Source organism: Pteropus vampyrus, unplaced genomic scaffold (assembly GCF_000151845.1).
Source record: "Pteropus vampyrus isolate Shadow unplaced genomic scaffold, Pvam_2.0 Scaffold19, whole genome shotgun sequence".
Classification (NCBI taxonomy): Eukaryota; Metazoa; Chordata; class Mammalia; order Chiroptera; family Pteropodidae; genus Pteropus; species Pteropus vampyrus.
The window spans coordinates 16,783,505-16,804,710 of NW_011888800.1; the positions used below are offsets into that span (position 1 = coordinate 16,783,505).

At 33.4% G+C, this 21,206-nt stretch overlaps 1 protein-coding gene across 1 annotated transcript in view; it reads left to right on the plus strand.

Annotated features, from left to right (window-relative positions):
• The window catches only part of LOC105288825 (protein unc-13 homolog C), a gene marked incomplete at its 3' end in the record, with an annotated part of 460,652 nt that overhangs the window by 110,862 nt on the left and 328,584 nt on the right, over positions 1 to 21,206 (plus strand). The window contains exons 3-4 of the mRNA XM_023527723.1: positions 16,881 to 16,903; positions 17,480 to 17,544. Coding sequence (XP_023383491.1) covers positions 16,881 to 16,903; positions 17,480 to 17,544 — 88 coding nt within the window. The remainder of the gene's footprint in view (positions 1 to 16,880; positions 16,904 to 17,479; positions 17,545 to 21,206) is intronic.

Sequence of the window (21,206 nt, forward strand, 5' to 3'; positions counted from 1 at the left end):
CATGTTTGGAAGGCAGCTATCCTCACCACTATTCCAACAACATACGCTACATTTGAAAATGTCCTCATCTAACTTTCTTTTAAAGCTTTTGAATTGATTTCCCCCCCACCACAAATTTCTTCCTTCTTCTCTGGAATTCTTTTAACTTGAGGTTTGACTTCTAAGATTGAGCTATAATTTTCTTACCAGTTCTATTTTTCTTCTTTCTGTTTTGCTGTCCGATTTTCTGAGCTCTATTTCTTAACACTTAATTGAATACTTTTATTTTAGCTATCAGATTTTTAATATATGATTTATTTTTCTCAGATAGTTACATTTTATAGCATTTTATTCTTTATGATATAACATGGTTTCTTAGCTCTCTAAAGAAATTATATTTACAGTGTTTTTCTTAAGTCATGCTTCTCGACTTTCCCATATATTGGCTCTGGTTCATTTGGGTTCCTCTTCTGCTTTGTGTCTTTCATATTAGCAGTTTGTCCATTGTCCTTTTCTATAAGTTCATGTGAAAGACTGAGGCATTTAGAAGATGACTGTGTAAGTGCTGTGTATTTGAGTGGGTTTTGATAACTGGTAGTTTATACTGTAGGTTAAAATGGGAACAAGTCTGAATTTTCACTGGTGTGTGTCTCTGAAAGTGTGGCAAATGTCACTCTGGATATCTTATATTTGAGGCTCTTCACTTTGTTTAGAAGAGAAGCTTCCAGTTTTCCTACCTGAGGGGCATACGTCTGCTTGTGTTGTTCTGGGAGCAGAGCGGCTAGGGGTCTGACAGTTCAGCAGTTCATATATAGGATTTATTTAATAGTGATAATTTTATCGCATTCCCATCATTTGCCTGGCATTTCTGGGTTTGTAGTCTTTCAGGTTCAGTTTCTCATGAGACTAAACCTTGAGTCTTCTTCATGAAGTAGTGACAGCTTCCTGGTGAGCAGGACCTGGGGCTCCAAATACTATATTTAAATAATCATTCTGTTGTTTTTGGCCTCTTTTTCCTGGTCCATATTCCTTGCCACCTGGTGCCTCCCAGTCTGGATTATGATGGAGTTCTTTTGATATGAATAAGTTACTTCTACTAACTATCCACTTTAGGCTCTTTCCTGTTTCTTCTTTCATTTTTAAAGTTTTTGTATATTTTAATCTTTTATTATCACTTTATTAGAGTCACAAAGAAGAGATACATGTTTTGGGCCAATTCATCAGGTTTAAACACAAGTTACATTTTAAAGGCCTAGGAGTAAGTAATGGAAAGCTTTAAATGAAACAACCCATTCTACTACAAATGATAAAAAAAAGAAAAAGCACTTCTACCAGCTTATGATGAAAACCCAGAGGTGGGAAAACCATATAGACCATTGACGAAATCATGAAAATCTGAACAGTGGCAGTGATAGGACTGCATTGGAGGTGGTTTCAACCAGACTTAGTGACTGATTGGACATGAGAATGAATGTAATACAAAGTACAGAAGGACTTTAAGGCTTTTGACTTCATGACTGGGTGGAAGCCATTACCATCTTTTAAACGAAGAGAATGCAGGAGAGAGATTAGCAGAGGAATAGATCAGTTCTATTTTAAATCTTCCGAATTTGAAATGTCTGGGGCTCACTCCAGTAGAGAGTGTCACTAGGTAGATACTTGGAAGTTTAAAAGGCAATGACTGTGACATGTACTAGAGTCATCCTCAGTGCTATAGTGATATTGAGCTCTAATAATTTATTTTGTTGGTATAGCAATATTTCTATATCCTTTGACTCATTTAGCAGATTTAAGTAATACAGTGATTCTATTTCAGAAGCATCTGAAATTTGAAATGAGAAAAAATTATAAGACCTCTGAGATTCATGTTTATAGAAATAAGAAATGATATATACAGAGCACAATCTGAAGCCTAGAGTTGAGGTTTGTCGGAGTAGATGATTTACTTTCTTATAAAAATGAATCCTTACTGAGCCTCATGTCCTCTTGAAGAGAATAAATATTAAAACAAGAACTTGAAATATTCCAGTGACCACCTAAACTCCTCTAAACCTTAAAAAATCATACTAGATGAAAATATTTTCAGGCTTGCTGTTAAAAAAGTGATTCAGATTTGAGAGTTCACACAGAATGACCTGACATGGACTTAGTCAGAATAAAAGAATACAATCAGTTCACACGCATTCTTGTTCTTACTTTCTTCTTTAGTTTCAGCAGAAACATCCCTTCTATCTTTAAAGTTAATCCTTTATTTTCTTTCATGTGCTATCTCTTCATATCATCTTACCCACTGAATGTCTTTCTCCAGTAATTCTTTCTTCTTCTGAAGACATTTTTTTGATTTTCACATATTTTTAATATTTTTTTTTATTTTTCAATTATAGTCGGCATCCAATACTATATTAGTTTCAAGTGTGCAATATAGTGGTGATTAGACATCTGTATAACTCACAGTGATCACTCTAATAAATCTAGTGCCCCTTTGACACCATACATAGTTATTACAATATTATTGGCTATATTCCTTATGCTATACTTTATCTCCATGACTATTAGTAACTACCAATTTGTACTTTTTAATCTCATGCTTTAACCCCCTTAATCCCCCTCCCATCTGGTAACCCTCAAAATGTTCTCTGTATCTATGAGTTTGTTTCCATATGTTTCTTTATTTTGTTCTTTAGATTCCACATGTACATGTAATCATATGGCATTTGTCTTCCTCTGTCTGACTTACTCCACTCAGCACACCACCTTCTAGGTCCAGCATGCAATATCTTTTCCCATCTCCTTCCTTTTAGTCTGTGAGTGTCTTTTAATCTGAAGTGAGTCTCTTGTAGGCAGCATATGTAAGGGTCTTATTTTCTTATTCATTCAGCCACCCTCTCTGTCGATTGGAGCACTTAATTCTTTTTCATTTGAAGTACTTGTTATTAGATAGCAATTATTGCCACTTATTCATATTTTTGCTACACATTTTACACATTTTTTCTTCTACTTAAAGAAGTCCCTCCAACATTTCCTGTAGTGCTGGCTTAGTGATGATATAGATGCCTACCATATGACTCAGGCTTAAACTGGACAAAACATTAAATTAGCTCATGTGTTCAAAGGCAACTGGACAGCAGTGAAAGTTGAATCAAGTGTGGTACCAGCAGTCAGGCAAGACAGAAAAAGCACTTTCCTTGTTTTTTGAGTTTTCAGACTAAGCTTCACATAGAATACTGGCTCTTGCTCATGTATGTCCCCCCACTGTGTGTAATGAAAGATACTTTTTGAATGAACTTATATTCCTGGAAACACAAATTCTCCAAATTAGTTTCACAGGTTAATCTATAGTAGGCATGATCTGACCATGTTGAAATTAAATATATTTTTGTGTAGAACAATATCAAAAAATTAGCAAATGCATTTACAACACCTCTTTTGATATGAAAAGAAAATTGTGACTAATATTTTTGAGTTTTTTATTTCAAATCTTTATCTCGTATTGCAATTAGATGCCTGATCCATTGTTTAAATTTTTAATACATTAATAATTGAATAGAATAAGGCTGAAGTTAAAGGCTACCTAGGTACAAGGTGGTAGGGGGAATACTATAACAAAAAAGGACTTATATTTTTAAAAGTAATTCAAATAATATAAAGTTTTCCAAGCCAGTAACTTAATGAAGTTTCTGATATACTTTCATGTGTTGCCTGATATATACAAGTGTGTACCAAACACTGGGTTAGAATGTGGAGTCTTTCATAAAGATGACCACCTGTTTCCTATTTTCAAAGGTCTTCACAGTCTGCAAAAGAGGCAGTAAAATAAGGCAGTCCTTAAAATCTGTTATCAATTCAACTTTGGAACCCAGCTAAGAACAGGAGCAGAATTGGCTTTCAGTGGTGCAGCTTCTTTCTTACAAAATGATAACTCAGCTATTTGTTTAAAGAGAATTAGTGTGATATACAACACTTAAGGATAGAGTCTTTTCTCAAGCTTTTATATTAAGTAGTATTCACGTCACTTTGGGATGATTTTGTCCGCTTTTAAGGAAACATGATAATAGATTAGATCATCTCTAAAGGTCTCTATATTTTCATTCTAGGATTACATAAAAAGGGTAGAAACTTCCTTTGAAATGAAACTTTCCTTTAGAAGATTTGAGTTGTCTTGAGAGAACTGAAATTTTAATCCCTTGTACTAAAAGTTATTGGAAACTGGTATGAGCAAAGAGAAAGACAGTTTCTGTGACTTTGATAGAACACCTTGTTAAGCAGGAAAAAAACATACTTGAGACAATTTTTCACATGTCTAACCTAAAATGCAAGAATTATCTAGTTTTTATTCTGTTTTGTAGGAAGGACTGTTTATTTTTAAGTCTGTAATAAATTTTTGGAGATAATGGTTTGATGCTAATAGTTTTTTTTATTTCAACAAAATGTATTTTATAAATAATGCCTTTATTTGTAATCTCAATTAGGTCAAAAGATGATCTGGTATAATAGTATTGTAGAAGACTTGATTTTAGGGTTAGTAGATTTAAGGGTTAGGAGTACAGTCAGTTGAATTTCTCCCCTTAGGTTGTTTAATGATTACAAGAGAAGGTGTCTGCTTTGGGGAATATTACAGATTCAGCAAATCTTTATTTTTTTAAATTTCTTAAAAAATTATTTATTCGCTTTTATTTATAGTGACATTGGTTAACGAAATCCAATAAGTATCAGCTGTACACTTCAACAGTAAGGCATATATATCTTTACACAATGCATTCACCTCCCATAGTTAGATTTCTTTCTGTCACCACGTATTTGACCCCCTTTATTCTGTCTACCTCCCCTCTCCCCTGTGGTAACCATTAGTCTATTTTCCATGTCTATGAGTCTCTGTTTATCCTTTTCATTTGTTTTAAGCAACTCTTTAGACAAAGGTACTCTTCAGCAAACTCAGGAAGAAATCTTACATATGTAGCTGTTCCATCTTGGGAGTTTGCTTTTATACATTCAGCTGGGAGGAATTCTGATATATGGAGTGAGAATCAAAACCTGGAATATGGATGCAAGCTTTTAGTTCCTTTATCTGGAGTAGGGTTCTTCACCTGCATATGGGGATATTCCACCCACATTCTCTATCTTCTACACTGCCTGCATTGACAAATGTTTCTTATTTAGGATTAAAAATATTTTCCTCTGTACCTGTCTCAGCTTCTAACAACTGCTTTACAAAATAAAGGCTAAATATAGCTAGCAACCTCTATGCCAGAAGAGGTATACTTTTTATAAACTGTATTTTCTGATTAATACTAATATCTTTGTACTTAATTTTCATTCAGAATAATCCATACCTAATAACCTCTATGCGTATAGTACTCCTTGATAAGAGGTGGAATCATTATGAGACAGTGTGGATTGTGAGTTACAGGAGTAGGGATGGGAATATTATGAGTACATTTGGGATGATATTGGCTAAATTATTAGGATAAATATGAGATATATATTTCCCCATCCCCCCAAAAGATCTGTTCAAACAGACTGTGGTAGTTCTTTCATCATCAAAGTCACTTTGGTTGGTGGCTATACCACCTTCCTTGGGCACTAGCAGAAAAGAAGAGGGCTATTCTAACAACTCCAGCATGGTTGTAGGTCCTCTGTTTAAAGTAGAAATATTAATAGATAATTTCTAACTTGGGAAATTCTATAAAAGACAAACAGTACTTTTCAAAGATTCTATACCAGGAAGAATAGAGAATAATATTGTCATTATTCCATTTGTTGGATCAAATGAGATCTGACTGCAAACTTAGCTTCTGTGTCTTCAATGTGTAACCTGGGAAGTGGGATTGATTACTGTCATTCAAAGACTTGTGTTGAAGATATTACAAGAATAAAACAATGCATTTTGTGGTAGTTGGTTTCAAAATGATTATAAGAGGCTTCCATTCATTAGGAAACATATAATCGAATGTTATCTGAACACTATCTCTACTCATATGACTTTTTTTTAATGAAAATTAATGATTCTTCATTTTCTAGGCCATTAAGCAGAGCCTGGAGTAAAGATCAAAGTTGGTTTGCGAATCGTATTCCTCACAAGCTCTAGTGCCTAACATAATTATCCCCCTGTTTAGAGAGTGCCTTGAAGAGATCCGATTAACTCATGAATGACTTCCATTAGTGATTACCAAGCTAACAGAGGCAGGAATGAAACTTGATGACTTTCTTTCCTCCTGCAACTTCAGACAAGAGTAAACAATTGCTTTCCAAAAGCTCTCACACCACTGTACTTTCTTTAATGCATAGTGCTTAATGAATCCAAAAGTTATGACCATAGTAATTGATGATGACTCATTCTTTTGATTGTGAGAGTAAGGCTCTAACTGCAGTGATGCACACTGCAAAATTTGAGGGAGCAAATTATACCTTCTCTTTCCTCCCTGAATTTATACCAGAATTGCTGTGTTGATAAACTAAACATTATCATCTTTTCACTTCTGACTTGAGCTTAGAGGAACATCCTCCTGTTTATATGATATGACAAGATGGACATTAGAAACCAAAGGCTCTCACGGAAGGCTTCCTTAACAGCTTCCCATTGTGCTGAGAATTCTGTTAACATCAAATCAGTTAACCATAGAACAACTATGTGGCCTTGCTAGAAAATGGCATTAGCCAAAATTTATTTCCTTATAAAAAAGTTAATGTCTAAACTTAGTGGTTTTCATTCTTTTAAAGAGAGAAGCTGGTTTTTGCAGAAGTTTTATTTGGCATCTCAATTATAAAGCAGTTAAAAACAGAACTGCTGTACTTGAATCAGAGGCGGTGGGTACAGTCCTAGATACCAAACCTCTTCCTCACTTACAAAGCCTCTTTGGGGGAACTTTAGGATTTCTCAGAATACAATTTGAAAACCATTAGGCAGTATGATCACTAAAGTCCTTTGGTTCCAAGGTACCCTAATTCCAATAAGTGATTACTGAATGTGTCTATGTCATCTGCTCTGTATTCTGCTATACTCCTTGGGTAATTGATGGGAGAAGTCCTTGTCATCAAAGGAACCATCCTTTGATGGGAAAATGGAAAACGAAAGAATACTTAAGAGTACATGGAGGCCAGTATGAGAAGCAGAGAGGAGTGTTTCATTTGGTGTTAAATAGACATGAAAGGAGATATTGCTCTTTTTTAAAGATTATTTGGCTCTCTAGTGTCATTCTCTTCTGTTCCTAGGAACAATTACTATAATACATTTCATGAGTATCCTTCCAGGCTATGTTGTCATAATTTTACTACCCATAAATACTGCAAAAGTAGAGCTTTGCGATTTAAAAATTTTTATGTAAATTATGCCATACTAGATAATTCTGCAATTTTTTAAACTCAATTTTCTTGAAAATCATTCATAATGATGCCTATTGGTTTAATTCATTCATTTTAGTATATTTCATCATATCAGTATGTCAGAATTTACCCGTTCCCTATGAATAGGCATTTATTTACACTGTATCATATTTTTGCTATTACAAATAATGTAAACATTTTTCTACATGTAATCTGATACATATGTGCAAGAGTATTTTTTATGTCAAACACTTATAAGCAGAATTATTAGACAAAAAGGTAGCAAATTTTAACCTTATTAGAAATCATAATTTTGTTCTATAAAGTGGTTATATAAATTTTAATACCAATAGCACTTTATGAAAGTTTTCATCCATAGCAACGTGACAGTTTCAGATATATATTTTTTTCATTTCAGTGGTTGTAAAATATATTACTGCTATATTACACAATTCTCATAGCTGAAGAATTTGAGTGTCTTTTTTATGTTTCTTGTTAATTCAGAATTCCTCTTAGTGAATTGCATGTTGAAATGTATTTCCTATTTTTCTACTGGGTTGTTTTTGTTAAAGTTCCTATGGATGCTAAGCTATTCCTCTATTTGTTATGTGTGTTATAAATATCTTCTCCGGGTTTTTTTTAAAACTTTCGATGTGATAAATTTATAATTCTTATTTTTTACTATCTATGCTTTCTCAGATTTATCTCATGGCAATATGTGTGTATTTTGTGTGTATATGTGTATATACACACATATGCCATATATACTATATTTCTAAATTTAAAGTTTTGTTCACATTTAGATTTTAATGCACAAAAAAATGTATCTGTGCATGTTTTGAGAAATGAATCTCATTTTCTTTTATTTTTTTTTACACGGAAAACCAGTTATACCAACCTAATTGATTCATCATGGTTTTGTACTGCTATTTCTCATATGTAAGTCTCATGTATGTGCATGTATTTGTGTGTGTATTTGAGGGCTCTTGGTTTTATTCCAATGACTTTTATCTGTTTTGTGATGATACCACACTGTCTCAATTATCATAGTTTTTTTAATTATGATATTTGCTAGGGCTATGGTGCTCTTTTTTCTTTACAAAGAATTGTCTTAGGCTTTTATTTTTCTTACATAAATTTTAGATTTGTAGATGCCTATGAAAAAATCTTATTGTACTCTAAATGCACTGCTTTTATAGATTAATTTTGGAAGAGTATATCTTTAGATACTGAGTTTTACCCATAAAAATGATATAATTTTCTGTTATGCCTTTTTTAATTCTGAAAGATAATCAGGCCAGGTAGAGTATTCTAGGTTATAGGTTCCTTTCTTTCAGCACTTTACATATATCCTGCCACTCTCTTCTGGCCTGCAAAGTTTCTTATGGGACTTCCTTTTTGTGGGACTGGTTGTTTACCTCTTGCTGCCTCAGGATTCTCATTTTATCTTTAACTTTTGCCATTTTAGTTTTAATATGCCATGGTGTGTACCTCTTTGGATTCACCTTATTTGAGACTTTGTTCTTCCTGGACTAAGATGGGTTTCTTTCCCCAAGTTAGGAAAGTTTTTCGACCATTATTTCTTCAAGTAGGTATTCTGCTCCTTTCTCTGTGTCTCTCCTTCTGAGACCTTTATGATGAGAATGTTAGTATATTCAATATTGTCCCAAAGGTCCCTTAAACTTTATTTTATTTTATTTTCTCATCTGATTGAGTAGTTTCCACTATTCTGTCTTCTAGGTCAGTAATTCATTTTGCTGTATTATTTAATTTGCTGTCGATTTCCCCTAGTGTAATTTTTTTGTTTCAATTACTACAGTCTTCAGCTCTGAATAGTTCTGTTTAATATTTTCTAACTCTTTGTTAAAGTTCTCACTGTGTTCCCTTGTTCTTTTCCCAAGTTTGGTTATCTTATGATAATTACTTTGAATTTTTCATCAGGTAAATTACTTATCTTCGTTTCATTGTTTTGTTTTGTTTTCTGGATATTTTTCTTGTCTTTGATGTGTAGCATATTCTGCTATCTCCTCATTTTGTTTGATTTTGTGTTTGTTCTGTGAATTAGATGAAACAGCAACCTCTCTCAGCCTTGAAAGAGTGGCCTTGTACAGGAGTGAACTCTCTATAGGCTGCCTATACCGGGTGGATTTGGCAAGCTGGCTGGTGCCAAAGCAGTCATGTGGAGCACCCAGGGTGTCCTGGCAGGCTGGCTGGAGCTGGGGCAAGCATGGTTTTCTGGGGCACATGTCTGGAGGCGGGGGGCACTGGTGGGCGAGCTGGCCAGGTTTGGAGTGGGCATAGGGTAGGGCGGTCTAAGGCATGTGACTCCTGTGGCACTCTGGCAATCCAGCTGGCTAGGGCTGGAGTGAGCAGTAGTGGAGGTGGTCCAGGCTATGCTGTGGTGGCCTTGCAGATTGATTAGAGCTCTTGGACTGAGCTCCATCCATACTATCTAAGTATAGGGAACATATACAATGGTGCTCACTGGCACCTCTGATCCTGGAGAGTTCCCGCAAATTCTGAGAGTCTCTATAGTTCCTCACTTGTTTGGCAAGGGCCTTGGGGTTATTACATAAAATGTCCTCCTATGTAAATTCTGTCACTGTGCCCCAGGACAGGCGAGTCTTCACTCAGCCCCTCAGTGATATGCTTCCCTACTGCAGATCGTTCTCTCAGATTAGGGTTCTCATGGTTACTGCTTCCCTGTCTCCTGCCCTTCTCTATGTGCTCACTCTCTCATTTGTTGTGCAGAAGCTGCTCTTCAGGAGGAATTACTTTATATAGAGGTGTATATTCACTGTGTCTGTAGGAGGGGGCGATTTCAGGGTTTTCCTGTACCGCCATCTTGTACTTGCCTCTTACATCATCAATTTTAATTGTATTTTATGTGAAAAGAATAAAAGTATTTCAGTTTGTGAATTCTGAACCAATTTGGTACAAGTTAGAGGTTCCATTTGTCACAGATAATTTTTTTTTCCATTTATGCACCTAGGTGGATGGAAAACTTCTTTGTTGTTTTTCCATTCTCAGGTAATTATTATCTCATGAATTTATATTGTATGAGTATATTTACACTGTGTTGACTTTCTGCTTTATCCAAGTAGCTCAAAAAAAGTTTTAGCTTTTCTTAAACACAGATTTTGTTGTGTGGGCTTACCATTAAAATTCATGAAAAGTAGTGATATTTATCTTTAGTTTCTATTTCTTAGCACAATGCCTAGCTCTTAGGAACCATTTGATAAATGTTTGCTGAATGAATGGCTTGTTCCAATACCCCTGTGAGCAATTTTGTTTTTTACTTCAGTCACTATTAGTTTTGAGTTGCCACCTCATTTGTAGGCATTGAGAGATTACATTTTTTTTTATGAGCTTGGATATGTTTTAAAGTTTTAAAAATTGTTATCTAGCATTTGCGCATGTGTATGCAATTATGGTATAGGTGGGCCAGAATGCAGAATCCTTCCATATCATCTTATACTGCTTTACTATCCAGATGACTGGCTTGAATTTTTAAAAACAGAAAAATCTAATCATGTTACATATCACTGTCTTGCTTGAAAACAATTTGATTCCACATTGCAATTAGGGTATAATTTAAACTTTTAAATAGATTATATGAAGACTTTCATGTATGAACCCTATTCATTTACCTTTCATTTTTAAAAATTCTTTACTATCACACTCCCATGTTTTACTTCCTAATACTCTTACAAGCTTCAATGCCTTTACAAATTCTTTTCCCTCTGCTAAGAATGCTTTCATTCATCTGACAAACACCCACTTATAAAACATCTTCACCATGAATTCTTTCCAAAACCAATGTCCTTTTTGGATGTAGAGTTAGGAGATGTTTTCTCTGAGCTTCCATATCATCTTCTTCATATTTTTCATATATTCATATCATATTGTCATTGTGATTCAATTTTTCAAGTTACCCACCCCAGCCCATAAATTAACAAAAAAGTGTGTGAGAGATGAGTTACATTAGCATTACTCTCGGCACCCACCTCATTGAATCCAGAATTACAACTGAAATGCAAGCCATGCCAAAGTGCTTTCTCTGCCTAATAGCATCTAACAAATATTGATGCCTCTCAGGACAGTTGAGAGGATTCAATAAAAGAGCAGATAAATTGCTTTGCAGAATATCTAGCACATAGTAGGTTCTCTGTTAAGATTAATGGCAACTCAACAATCCTCTGATTACATTGTAAGTTTGTCTCTGAACTGTTTTCAGCTTCCATATCATGACGTTCAGGCATACTATACATGCTTTAAAAGTCATGTAGTTTGATATAGTGATAAATAAACCAAACCTCTCTACAAAGCAAATAGTGAACAGTATTATCAACAGTGGGAGATTTATATTATCATTGAAGGACTTTAGAACAAAGAAGTCTAAGAAAATTGCTAAGCTAGATAAGATTATAGAAATCTTTACAAATTTAGAGATCTCTTCCATTAAAATTTCCTTCAGAAAATATGTTATAATGGTAAAAAGCAAGAGAATAAATATAATTTTTACTTTTATCTTACATTGTGAAATTAAATGTCTCAAATTTAGGCATTAGTTATATTAAATAGTTATTTTTATTGGTAACTAGTGAGTAAATCGTCCTTGTTATACTAAAATTCATTACACATACAAAAATAAAATCATAGAATTTAGAGCTAGGGACTTTGATATATGCTGGTCAGACATTCTTATTTCACTTATATAAAGGAAAACTGAAGGCTAAGGCTATCACATGTTGCCTTAAATCACATAACATTTTATTCTCAGGGATGCTCACATAAGAACCTCTGATGGGTTTAATACTCAGGAGACACACATATATTATGTATATTTTTGTATGCTTAGGGTTTTCGTTTTTTAGATTCCCATGCAGCATGGTTGGAATAGTGATGTTCACTTAGTAAATATTCTCTAAGTTTAAAAAAAAATTTAAATATCTAGTTTATGGAATTTTGAGACATTAAAAAATGTAGTCACTGAAACTTCACTTCAATCCCATTTATAGAGGAGGTTTCACTATAAAAGTAGGTAGATGTGCCATTGTCCTATATCGATATTTTCACTGAACTGCAAAATAATCTTGTGAGATTATATGACTTCTAAGAAGCATTGGAAGCAGCATTATAGGAAATATCCAGCGTGTAATTACAGCGGTTTAACCAGAATGTGACTAAACAAAACACTTTGTATAGAATAAAAGACAGTTAATCAGGGAATAAAGCCATCATGAGTGTGCGTGTATGTATGTGTGTGTATTGGTTACATATATATGTAATACGTATAATATATGTATACATATATAATACATGTGTATTAAGATATGTATATACAGCATAAACATTTTTTACATTTTATATAGTCTTTTAAAATGCATTTAATGGTTGCAGATTCATAGGTTATAGAACATAATTTTCAACCCATACTTCTATACTTGATCATGTATGTCTTTTTTCAATTTTTTATTTAAATAATAAAACAATGCAGATCTTTACCCATGGATTTATAGTATTTAAAATATATTAGTTTGTCAGCACTGATGTAATAAAGTAATACCACAAACTGAGTGACCTAGAACAACATAAATTTATTGTCTCACAGTTCCAGAAGCCAGAAGTCTGAGATCAAGGCGCATCAACAGAGCAGTGCTACCTCTGAAAATGTTAGGGGAGGATCTGTCCAGGCCTCTCTTCTGTCTCCTGGCAGCCTGACTCCAATCATTACATGACGATTTTCTTGTGTGTGCCTGCCTCCTCTTTGTAAGGACAGCAGTCTTATTAGACTAGGGACAACACTACTCCTGTATGACCTCATCTTATCTAACTATATCTACAAAAACTATTTCCAACGAAGGCTGCATTCTGAGGTACAGGGTGTTAGTCCCTCAACATATGAATTTTGGAGGACACAATTCAATCCATAACAAAAATAATTTCCTTAGCATGCCTAGAAATTTCAATAACAGAATTTCCTCCTCAAAACAAAGTCTGTTGCTAGACATCACTAAAAGTTTCTGAAATTATTACAACTTTTACTTCTATCAACCACACATCATGGTGTCTGACCTATGACACCATTGATAGCCTCGGGAATTACTTGTAATATCATTTTAATATTATCCAATCTTTGCTAACTTTATGGTTGTGATTAGGCATAATTTTAATAAGTTAGATCATTTTTCATGCTTATTTATCATTGTTGCATTCTAATTTGTGAATCATTTAGTTACATTCTTGAGCATTTATTTATTGGGGAATTAGGGTCATTTTTTATAGGTATAAGTTCTTTTTATACACTGAACATATTAAGTAATGTTTTCAGCAAATATATTTTATTTTCTTTTTAATTGTTTTTATATACAAAAATACTAAATGGACACAAAAAATTTATCAAACTTTTACTTATATTTTTTTACCTCTAAGTTTAAACATTCTTCTCATTCCATAGCATTAATAAATATTTTTTCTATTTTTACTTTATTTTATAACTAATTATTTAATACATCTGGAACTTCATGGGATATGAGGATACAAATATTACAGATACTTAGACTGTGGTCTAAGCATCACTTGAGTGTTTCTGTTTTTAATAATATGTCCTTTCATATTGTTCAATGTATCCATTTTATATATTGAATTAAGTATAAGCATTTATTACTTAGGTATATTTTGTTTCACTCATCTTTTAAACTATTATTTTGCCAGTATCATGATGTTTTTAGCTTTCATAGATTTTTAATATTGGTGTACATTCTCTTATTCTAATTTTTAAAGTCTTAGATGATTTCATTTGTTAATTCAGTTATGCTTGAAATTAGGATAATTTCAAATTACAACAAGTTGCCATTAGGATTTTAACTGTTAAATCTATAAATGTGTTAGAAAAGTTTATCTGCCCTATACAGAAAGGTGAAACAAATTTTCTTTATTCAGAGTTTTAGATACTTTTATAAAGTGATGTAGCTCATTTAAAGTTGTTCATTCAGTGTTCAGCAAATGTTTATTGGTCCTCTGTATTTCAGTATAGTAGGAGCTGAGAAAAGGTTAAAAAATTATCAAGGAGCTTCTATCTAAGAAGATTGCAGATAAGGAAACTGGCAAAGGATAAGGATTAGCCAAGAGGAATGCACAGTGTACAGTGCTCATGTACACAGGACAGAAATCTCTGATAAGTGACATATTTCCAGAAAGAGAAATTATGCTTCAGCTGAGTTTTGGAGGCTGACAGGCAGTTAGCTAGATGAAGAAGGGGAACATTTGTTTTAGGGAAAGAACACTGAAAATCCAAAGGCACACAGGTATCAAAGATCATGGCATAATGATGAAAAGGCAAGAACTTAATTGTGGCCAAAGTGTGGGGTGTGAATGAGGACTGAGCTATGAACCTGCAATAGATGTGAATCTCATGTTCTCTCATGTGGGTATTGGGTAACATTGGTGGATTTAAAAAGAGAAGAGATGTGATGGTATCTGTACTTTAGAAAGGTTTCAAAGGGGAAAAGACAGCAAATGGACAAGAAAGGAGTAGAAGTGAACAAAAAGAAATTGTTGATAATTAAAAATCTGTTTTCAATGAATAAATAAAATATTGAATGAATCAGTCAATGAAAAACTTGAAATGTGTGGTCAGATTTGGCAGCTGGAAAATAGATGGCTTTGTTAGGATTACCTTATTCAGTGGGATGGTTGATATAGAAGCCAGTTATACATGGCAGACAGGCAATGCCAAGTATTGAATATTCGAAATCAGATCTCATGTCATTGTTTTCCAAGTTAGTGGTAGTAAGTACGTGGGAAATAACTTACTATTATTATTTTGTTCATGTGTTGGTTATATATATTCTCTTCGATAACTATTTGCCCTAACAGTTTTCCAGGTGATGTTTTTTGATTTTCTGGGTTTAAAATTCTAATTCTTGAAAGCAACTTCGTATCTTGCCTTCTAACACTTATGTTGTTTTTTAAATATTATATGTTTTAATATATTGGTCAGAATTTCTAGAAATAAGTTAAATTTGTGGTAGTGGGCAATTTTTTTTCTTTTAGTGATAATAGGCATGCCCTAATATTTCACACTAAAGTTGATGACTCTGAAAGATTTTAACATATTAAACTTTAAAATTGGAATAAATTTTCCTGTTTTAGAAAATAGATTTTTAATTTGTATCAGGTGACTTTTTGGAACCTAATGAAATGCAGATGCCTATTTTCTGACCAGTTGATATATTAAATTAGTTATTCCACAATTTTTAAATCATGCTTATGATAAAAGATTTATGGATATGATATATTCTTCTGATATAATGCTGCATTTTATTTTCTACATTTTATTTAGTACTTAAAAATATTTTGGGCCCTAAATGAGATTGATCTTTTATTTATATTTTGCTTTACCCTGATTTATAGTAAAAAAAAAAATAACTCTGAGATATAGCTCTTAAATATTTAGTTATAGCAATTAATCCATACTTAAATTATACTTAAATACATTTTAAATTTCCATTAATAAAGGTCATCACTGAGTTACATGACCTACATGACAAATCTTTATCTCTCTGGGGCTAATCTATAAAAGTGAGGTGTTTGGATGACATGAATCCCAAGGTCACTCCAGCTCTAGCTTTCTGTCAACTTGTACTCATAGAGAAGTCCCTTTAGCTTTATGTGAATAAGCAAAGCTGAATTAATAAGTTTAAGAACGATAGTGATATGTAAGGTGAAGATAGACCAAGCTGTGATGACCCTGGCAGATTTAGATTTGAGTTTAAAAAAAATTATTAGTCCATTGTTCATCTAATTGGTCCCATGAGCAACTAAAACTGAGAAATATTGACCCTATGATTCATCATAAATTGCACTGGAGATCTGTACACTAGCCACCTCTCTCTGTTTTGATCAACTCATCTGAAGGTGTATCTAAAGGGCAGCATATGAGAGATCAGGAGCGCTGGATTTGTATCCCACTTCTGCCATTTACTACTTTTGTGATCATAAATCGCTTAACCCATTCAGGCATCAGTTTTCTTATTTGCAAAATGAAGTCTTACAGCTCTTAAGTTTTATGATATGAGAAGCATAAATAAATAATTCCTTAATAAAACATGTTTAGTTTATATAGTCATCTGAGGTTTACTTTTACATATATTGATCTAAATTGACCCTCTTAACAATATTTGGAGGCAAATGGGCAAAGTGTTAGAGACCTTATTTAAGAGTTAGGTCTGGACTAGAAAATTTGGTGGTTTCCCAATGTGCTTAGTATGTGGGCAAGCCTCAGCTGGAGCCTACTACTTCTGATTCTTCAACTGTGTTCTTTGTATGACACATTGTCTTTCATTAAATCCTGTAGTCACCATTTGCTACTTTTCAAGCATTCTGGCACATTTTTCGGCTCTTTTAAATTATGATGACCAACTAATCCTCTTCCCTTGGAATGCAGCCTTGAAATTCTGTTCCCTTATGATTTAAAATAATGTAACAGTAACACTTTGTTCATGTATATGTTTAAATGATTTCTTGAAAAGTATTCCATCTAACATTTATCCCTTCTTTTCCTGATTCTTTTTCAGATAGCAGTTCTGTGGATGAAAAGGTTTTAAATCATACATTTTCTTCCCTCCTGAGGGACCTTGTCTTTTGTATATGTTTGTTTGTGACAGACCTGTTTTGGTTCCTCTGTTTCAGTTGTGAAATGTGCATGTTATCCCAGCTTTCCATTCTTTGGTTGTCCTTTAAGTGTGCCCCCAATATGTTGCATTTATGAAGAGGTTACACCCTGCCAGCTGCGCTTACTTTAGCTTACACTTGCCAATCTAGGGGTCTGCTACTGTCAAACTCTGCATCTGTTCCTAAGTCTGGCTAATCATGATCTCCTTGACTATTCATGATCTTCACTGCACATATCAAGTTTTAAGGGCAAATAGTATTTGAAATGTGATATATTTTCCTGGACTCTTCCAGTGTTTTTGTTTAAATACCGACAGCTAATTTTAAAACTTCTACTCACAACACAATAGCTTTGACTTGGAGCTGACCCTGCTTAGCATTTGTCATATTAGGTGTTATGTGTTTAGTGCAGTTGACCCATGTCCCAAATTCCTTTCTACACAGCTATGGTATGCTAAAAGTTTGTTTGTTTTGTTTTGTTTTTTCTCATTTTTTATTTAAGGCTCGAATAGTAAGTGGCAATGATTTAGATGCTTCCAAATTCTCTGCACTTCAGGCATTTGGTGGGTAAGTACATTCATAATCTAATTCATTCCTTGATGGTATTTAGCTGTGCTCTCAACATATGTATTTTGAATGCAAGATGTTGCATGATGCTATAACTAGCTGGCTTCACTGCTGCTTTTTCCTTTACAGTAAAGTAGATCTTATAGTGTTTTAAAAAATAATATATAGATGTATATATGTATAGTTATGTGAACATGTATCTATATATAAAGAAGTCGAAATCACTTAACCAGATTAGCCATTATTATTATTCCGTATATAAATGCCAACACATTTTACATAAATGGGTTCATATTTAAATAGTTAATACTATCTTTTGATCTGCTTGTTTGTATTTAATGATATGTATTTAAAGATTTTTTCTGTTTTAATAAGTGAATGTAATCTCCAGGGTTTTTTTATAGTTTCATTTAATGGATGGATAAAAGTATTTAAAATTTAATCTCAAAAAATAATGTATGAATTATGTTTTTATGTAAAATACTCAAAGCAGAGGATCATCTTTAATGCCTACAGTTATATTAGTATCAATTTGACATGTATGTCTATAGGCCTTTTTCTGGGTGCTTGCATACATAGCTATGTTAATATAAAATAGTAGCTTTGTGCACTTAACATAAATTAGGCTATTTTATATGTAAATAAGCAAGCACTAATTTAGTGCTGACTTTGTAGCAAGTACTGTTACAATTGTGTCATGTATAATGACTAATTTAATTCTTACAATGGCCCTATGAGGTAAGTACTATTTCGACTTCCATTTTACAAATGAGGAAACCTATGTATAAATTAGTTTAACTTTCCCTTCATACAGCTAGCAAGTGACAAAATCAGTATTTAAGCCCAGTTAGTCTAGTTGCAGAGTCCATGATCTTAATCACTGTGGCGTATCAGATGTGCAACTTATGGTTTCATTTTTCCTTTTCTCTTTTCCATCATCTAACAACATATCCTAGAAAACTTTCCACTTCATTATTTCTAAGTGATGTAAATATTTTTAAATACATCATTATTAAATAATGTTCATGTGTTTATTTTTTATTAATTGATTTTTCAAGAGTATTTCTAGATATCATTACTGTAAATGATACTGGAGCAAATATATAATAGATTTTTTAAAGTATATGTTGACCAAAGCTTATGCAAAGTATAAACAGAAAAATTAACTGTCTTATAATTATTGACATTTTAGCATGTTTGTGTATAATATAAATAGAAGCAAAATTCAGATGCATGTTTTTGGGGTTTTTTAAGGCAAATATAGTTTCAGTTATGTTTTACACTACTTTCATTCTTCAAAAATGAGTCTTGTTAAATACATCTATGTTACTTATTTTAAATTAAACATGTAAAATTTCAAATTTAAAGCTCCTAAAAATGACATATGCCATTTTTATTTTTATTTTTCCTGAATAAAAGTAATTAAGATGTTATGTCGATAAACTTTTTAATATCCTAAAAATAAATATGTGAAGAATTACATTCCAATTGTAATGTCACAGTGATTTAAATATGTTATGAAAACCAGCTGTGGTAAAAGATTGATCTAGATTATCCATAGAAAATTCAGATAACAAATAGATTACTTTCTCATCCTTACCCTATACACACGGTCTCTTTAAATTTATTCGAAAATTATAGCTTTTCATTTATTTTGTCGAGTTATCTTAGAAAATAATTAAGTTAAATTCCAATTTAATTTTGAAAAAATGTGTGGCATGATCTTGGAAGCTTATCTGAGTTTATGACCTTTAAGTTACTGCAACTCCTCCTTGCCCATGGCATCCATCACTTCCTAACAATTTGCTTCCCTAACTCAAATCTGAATATGGACTTGTATTATTGTCAAAGCAACAGAATTAATCTACTCCCATGTTTTTGTTAAGTGCACGCTGTGTCAATGTCTTGCTAAAATAGGTCGTCTTTGCATTTTGAATAAATCCTTTCCACATTATTTTCCCAGAAACTGTCTATTTCAAAGATTTAGGAATTATGATGGTATTGGAAAGGGGTGATAATTTTCAGTCATTAAGAGAATATGCCATTATATGAATGCTTATTGCCTCTTGAAAAATCTCGAAAGATACATTGAAGTAAAGATTTCAATCACAACCTTTTTCAGAAAGATTTTCTTGTTTCACTTTTCTATACATATTTTAAAATTATTTTTCAATAAAATGGAATATTACTATAATTGTAAGTATTATAACTTCTGTCATCCTGGAAAACTGAGACTGGAGCAGACTTTCAAAATAGGATGTTATTGCTTCTTCATGACAATGTTACTACAACCTTCACTCCTCTACCTTCAACGTCCCTAATCAGTTCAGAGCCAAACCACATTTGTCATTCTCTCCCCTTTCTCAAGTGTTAATGAAAAAGTCCATACACACTGAAACAAGATAATGGAGTTAACAATGTTGCTCTCTGATTTCTGCTCATCTCTCTGTACATTTCTTGTAAATGTTGCTAGGAAAGACATGCCAAAGTTCATTCTATTCCATCTGTCACAATAAATTTAGACCAGCTCTGGAAAAGGAATTGTGAGATGTAGAGAAAAAAGATGGCCAAAAGAGAGGGAGGGAGGAAGCGGGGAAGAGAGAGAGAGAGAGGAGAGGAGAGAGAGGAGAGAGAGGAGAGAGAGGAGAGAGAGGAGAGAGAGAGAGCACGCGAGAGTGGGGGAGAGAGGGGAAGGGGCGGGGAGAGAGAGAAAGAGAAGGCTGTAAGGATGTTTATTTAAGTGAAATCATTAAATTTAACGTTTTACACTTCCTCCTGGTTTTACAGGAGTTTGGTAACTTTTGTCATATATGTAAGCTAAGAGTCCTACTAGAAGCACACACTAAAATATTAGAGAAGCACAAGAGCTTTTTTTGGAGGAAACATCTCACAGATAAAGTGGAGAGACAGCAGGAGTAGGCAAGAAGAGACTTTGGACCATGATATGAGTCTGACATCTGTGAGGAAAAGGGGAAGGAAGGAAGGAAGGACTGGGTGTGAAAAACCTTAAACTGACCAAAATGAGGCTATAAGAAAGTGTTAGACCACTGGGGAGTCCTAGAAAAAAGATCTCCTGTTAGAGATTAAGCATAAATGGTCATTTTTATTACCTCCACCATGTTCATTCATTGGGAGAAGCTTGAGGACTGTGGCCATGGGATTAATGACCGTGTGATGTGGTAGCTGAAGGCTGTCATCCAGCTACATTCGTTTAAGGAGATTTTCTCTGAGGGACATCTGAATGATACATGCCTGTGTTTACTCAGCATCCGAAAAGTCAATTCGATAAATCACTTGAATAAATAGTGAATGAAGTCATACAAGTACCTTATCCAAATATAAATCACTTTTTGAAATTAGAATGATACTTCTTCTCTGCTTTGATTGCATATCATGTAAGTTCACCCTTCCCTGGACGTTTGTAGTCAAAGTTCCATTGGTTGCATGCTGAGGAGCATTTTAAGTCTTCTGTATTTTTTTCTTTCTAGTACCAGCCTTGTCGGCACCTAAATTCAGGAAAATCGATAAAACAGTGGTGGGGATTAGGAAAAGATAATTTGGGAAAAGTGATACTCATCTTCTTTGTTCCCTTTCTTCTCTGGTGATTCAAGTTCTCTGCAGGATTGTTCTTATAGAACTATATGAGGAACGGGTTATCCCCT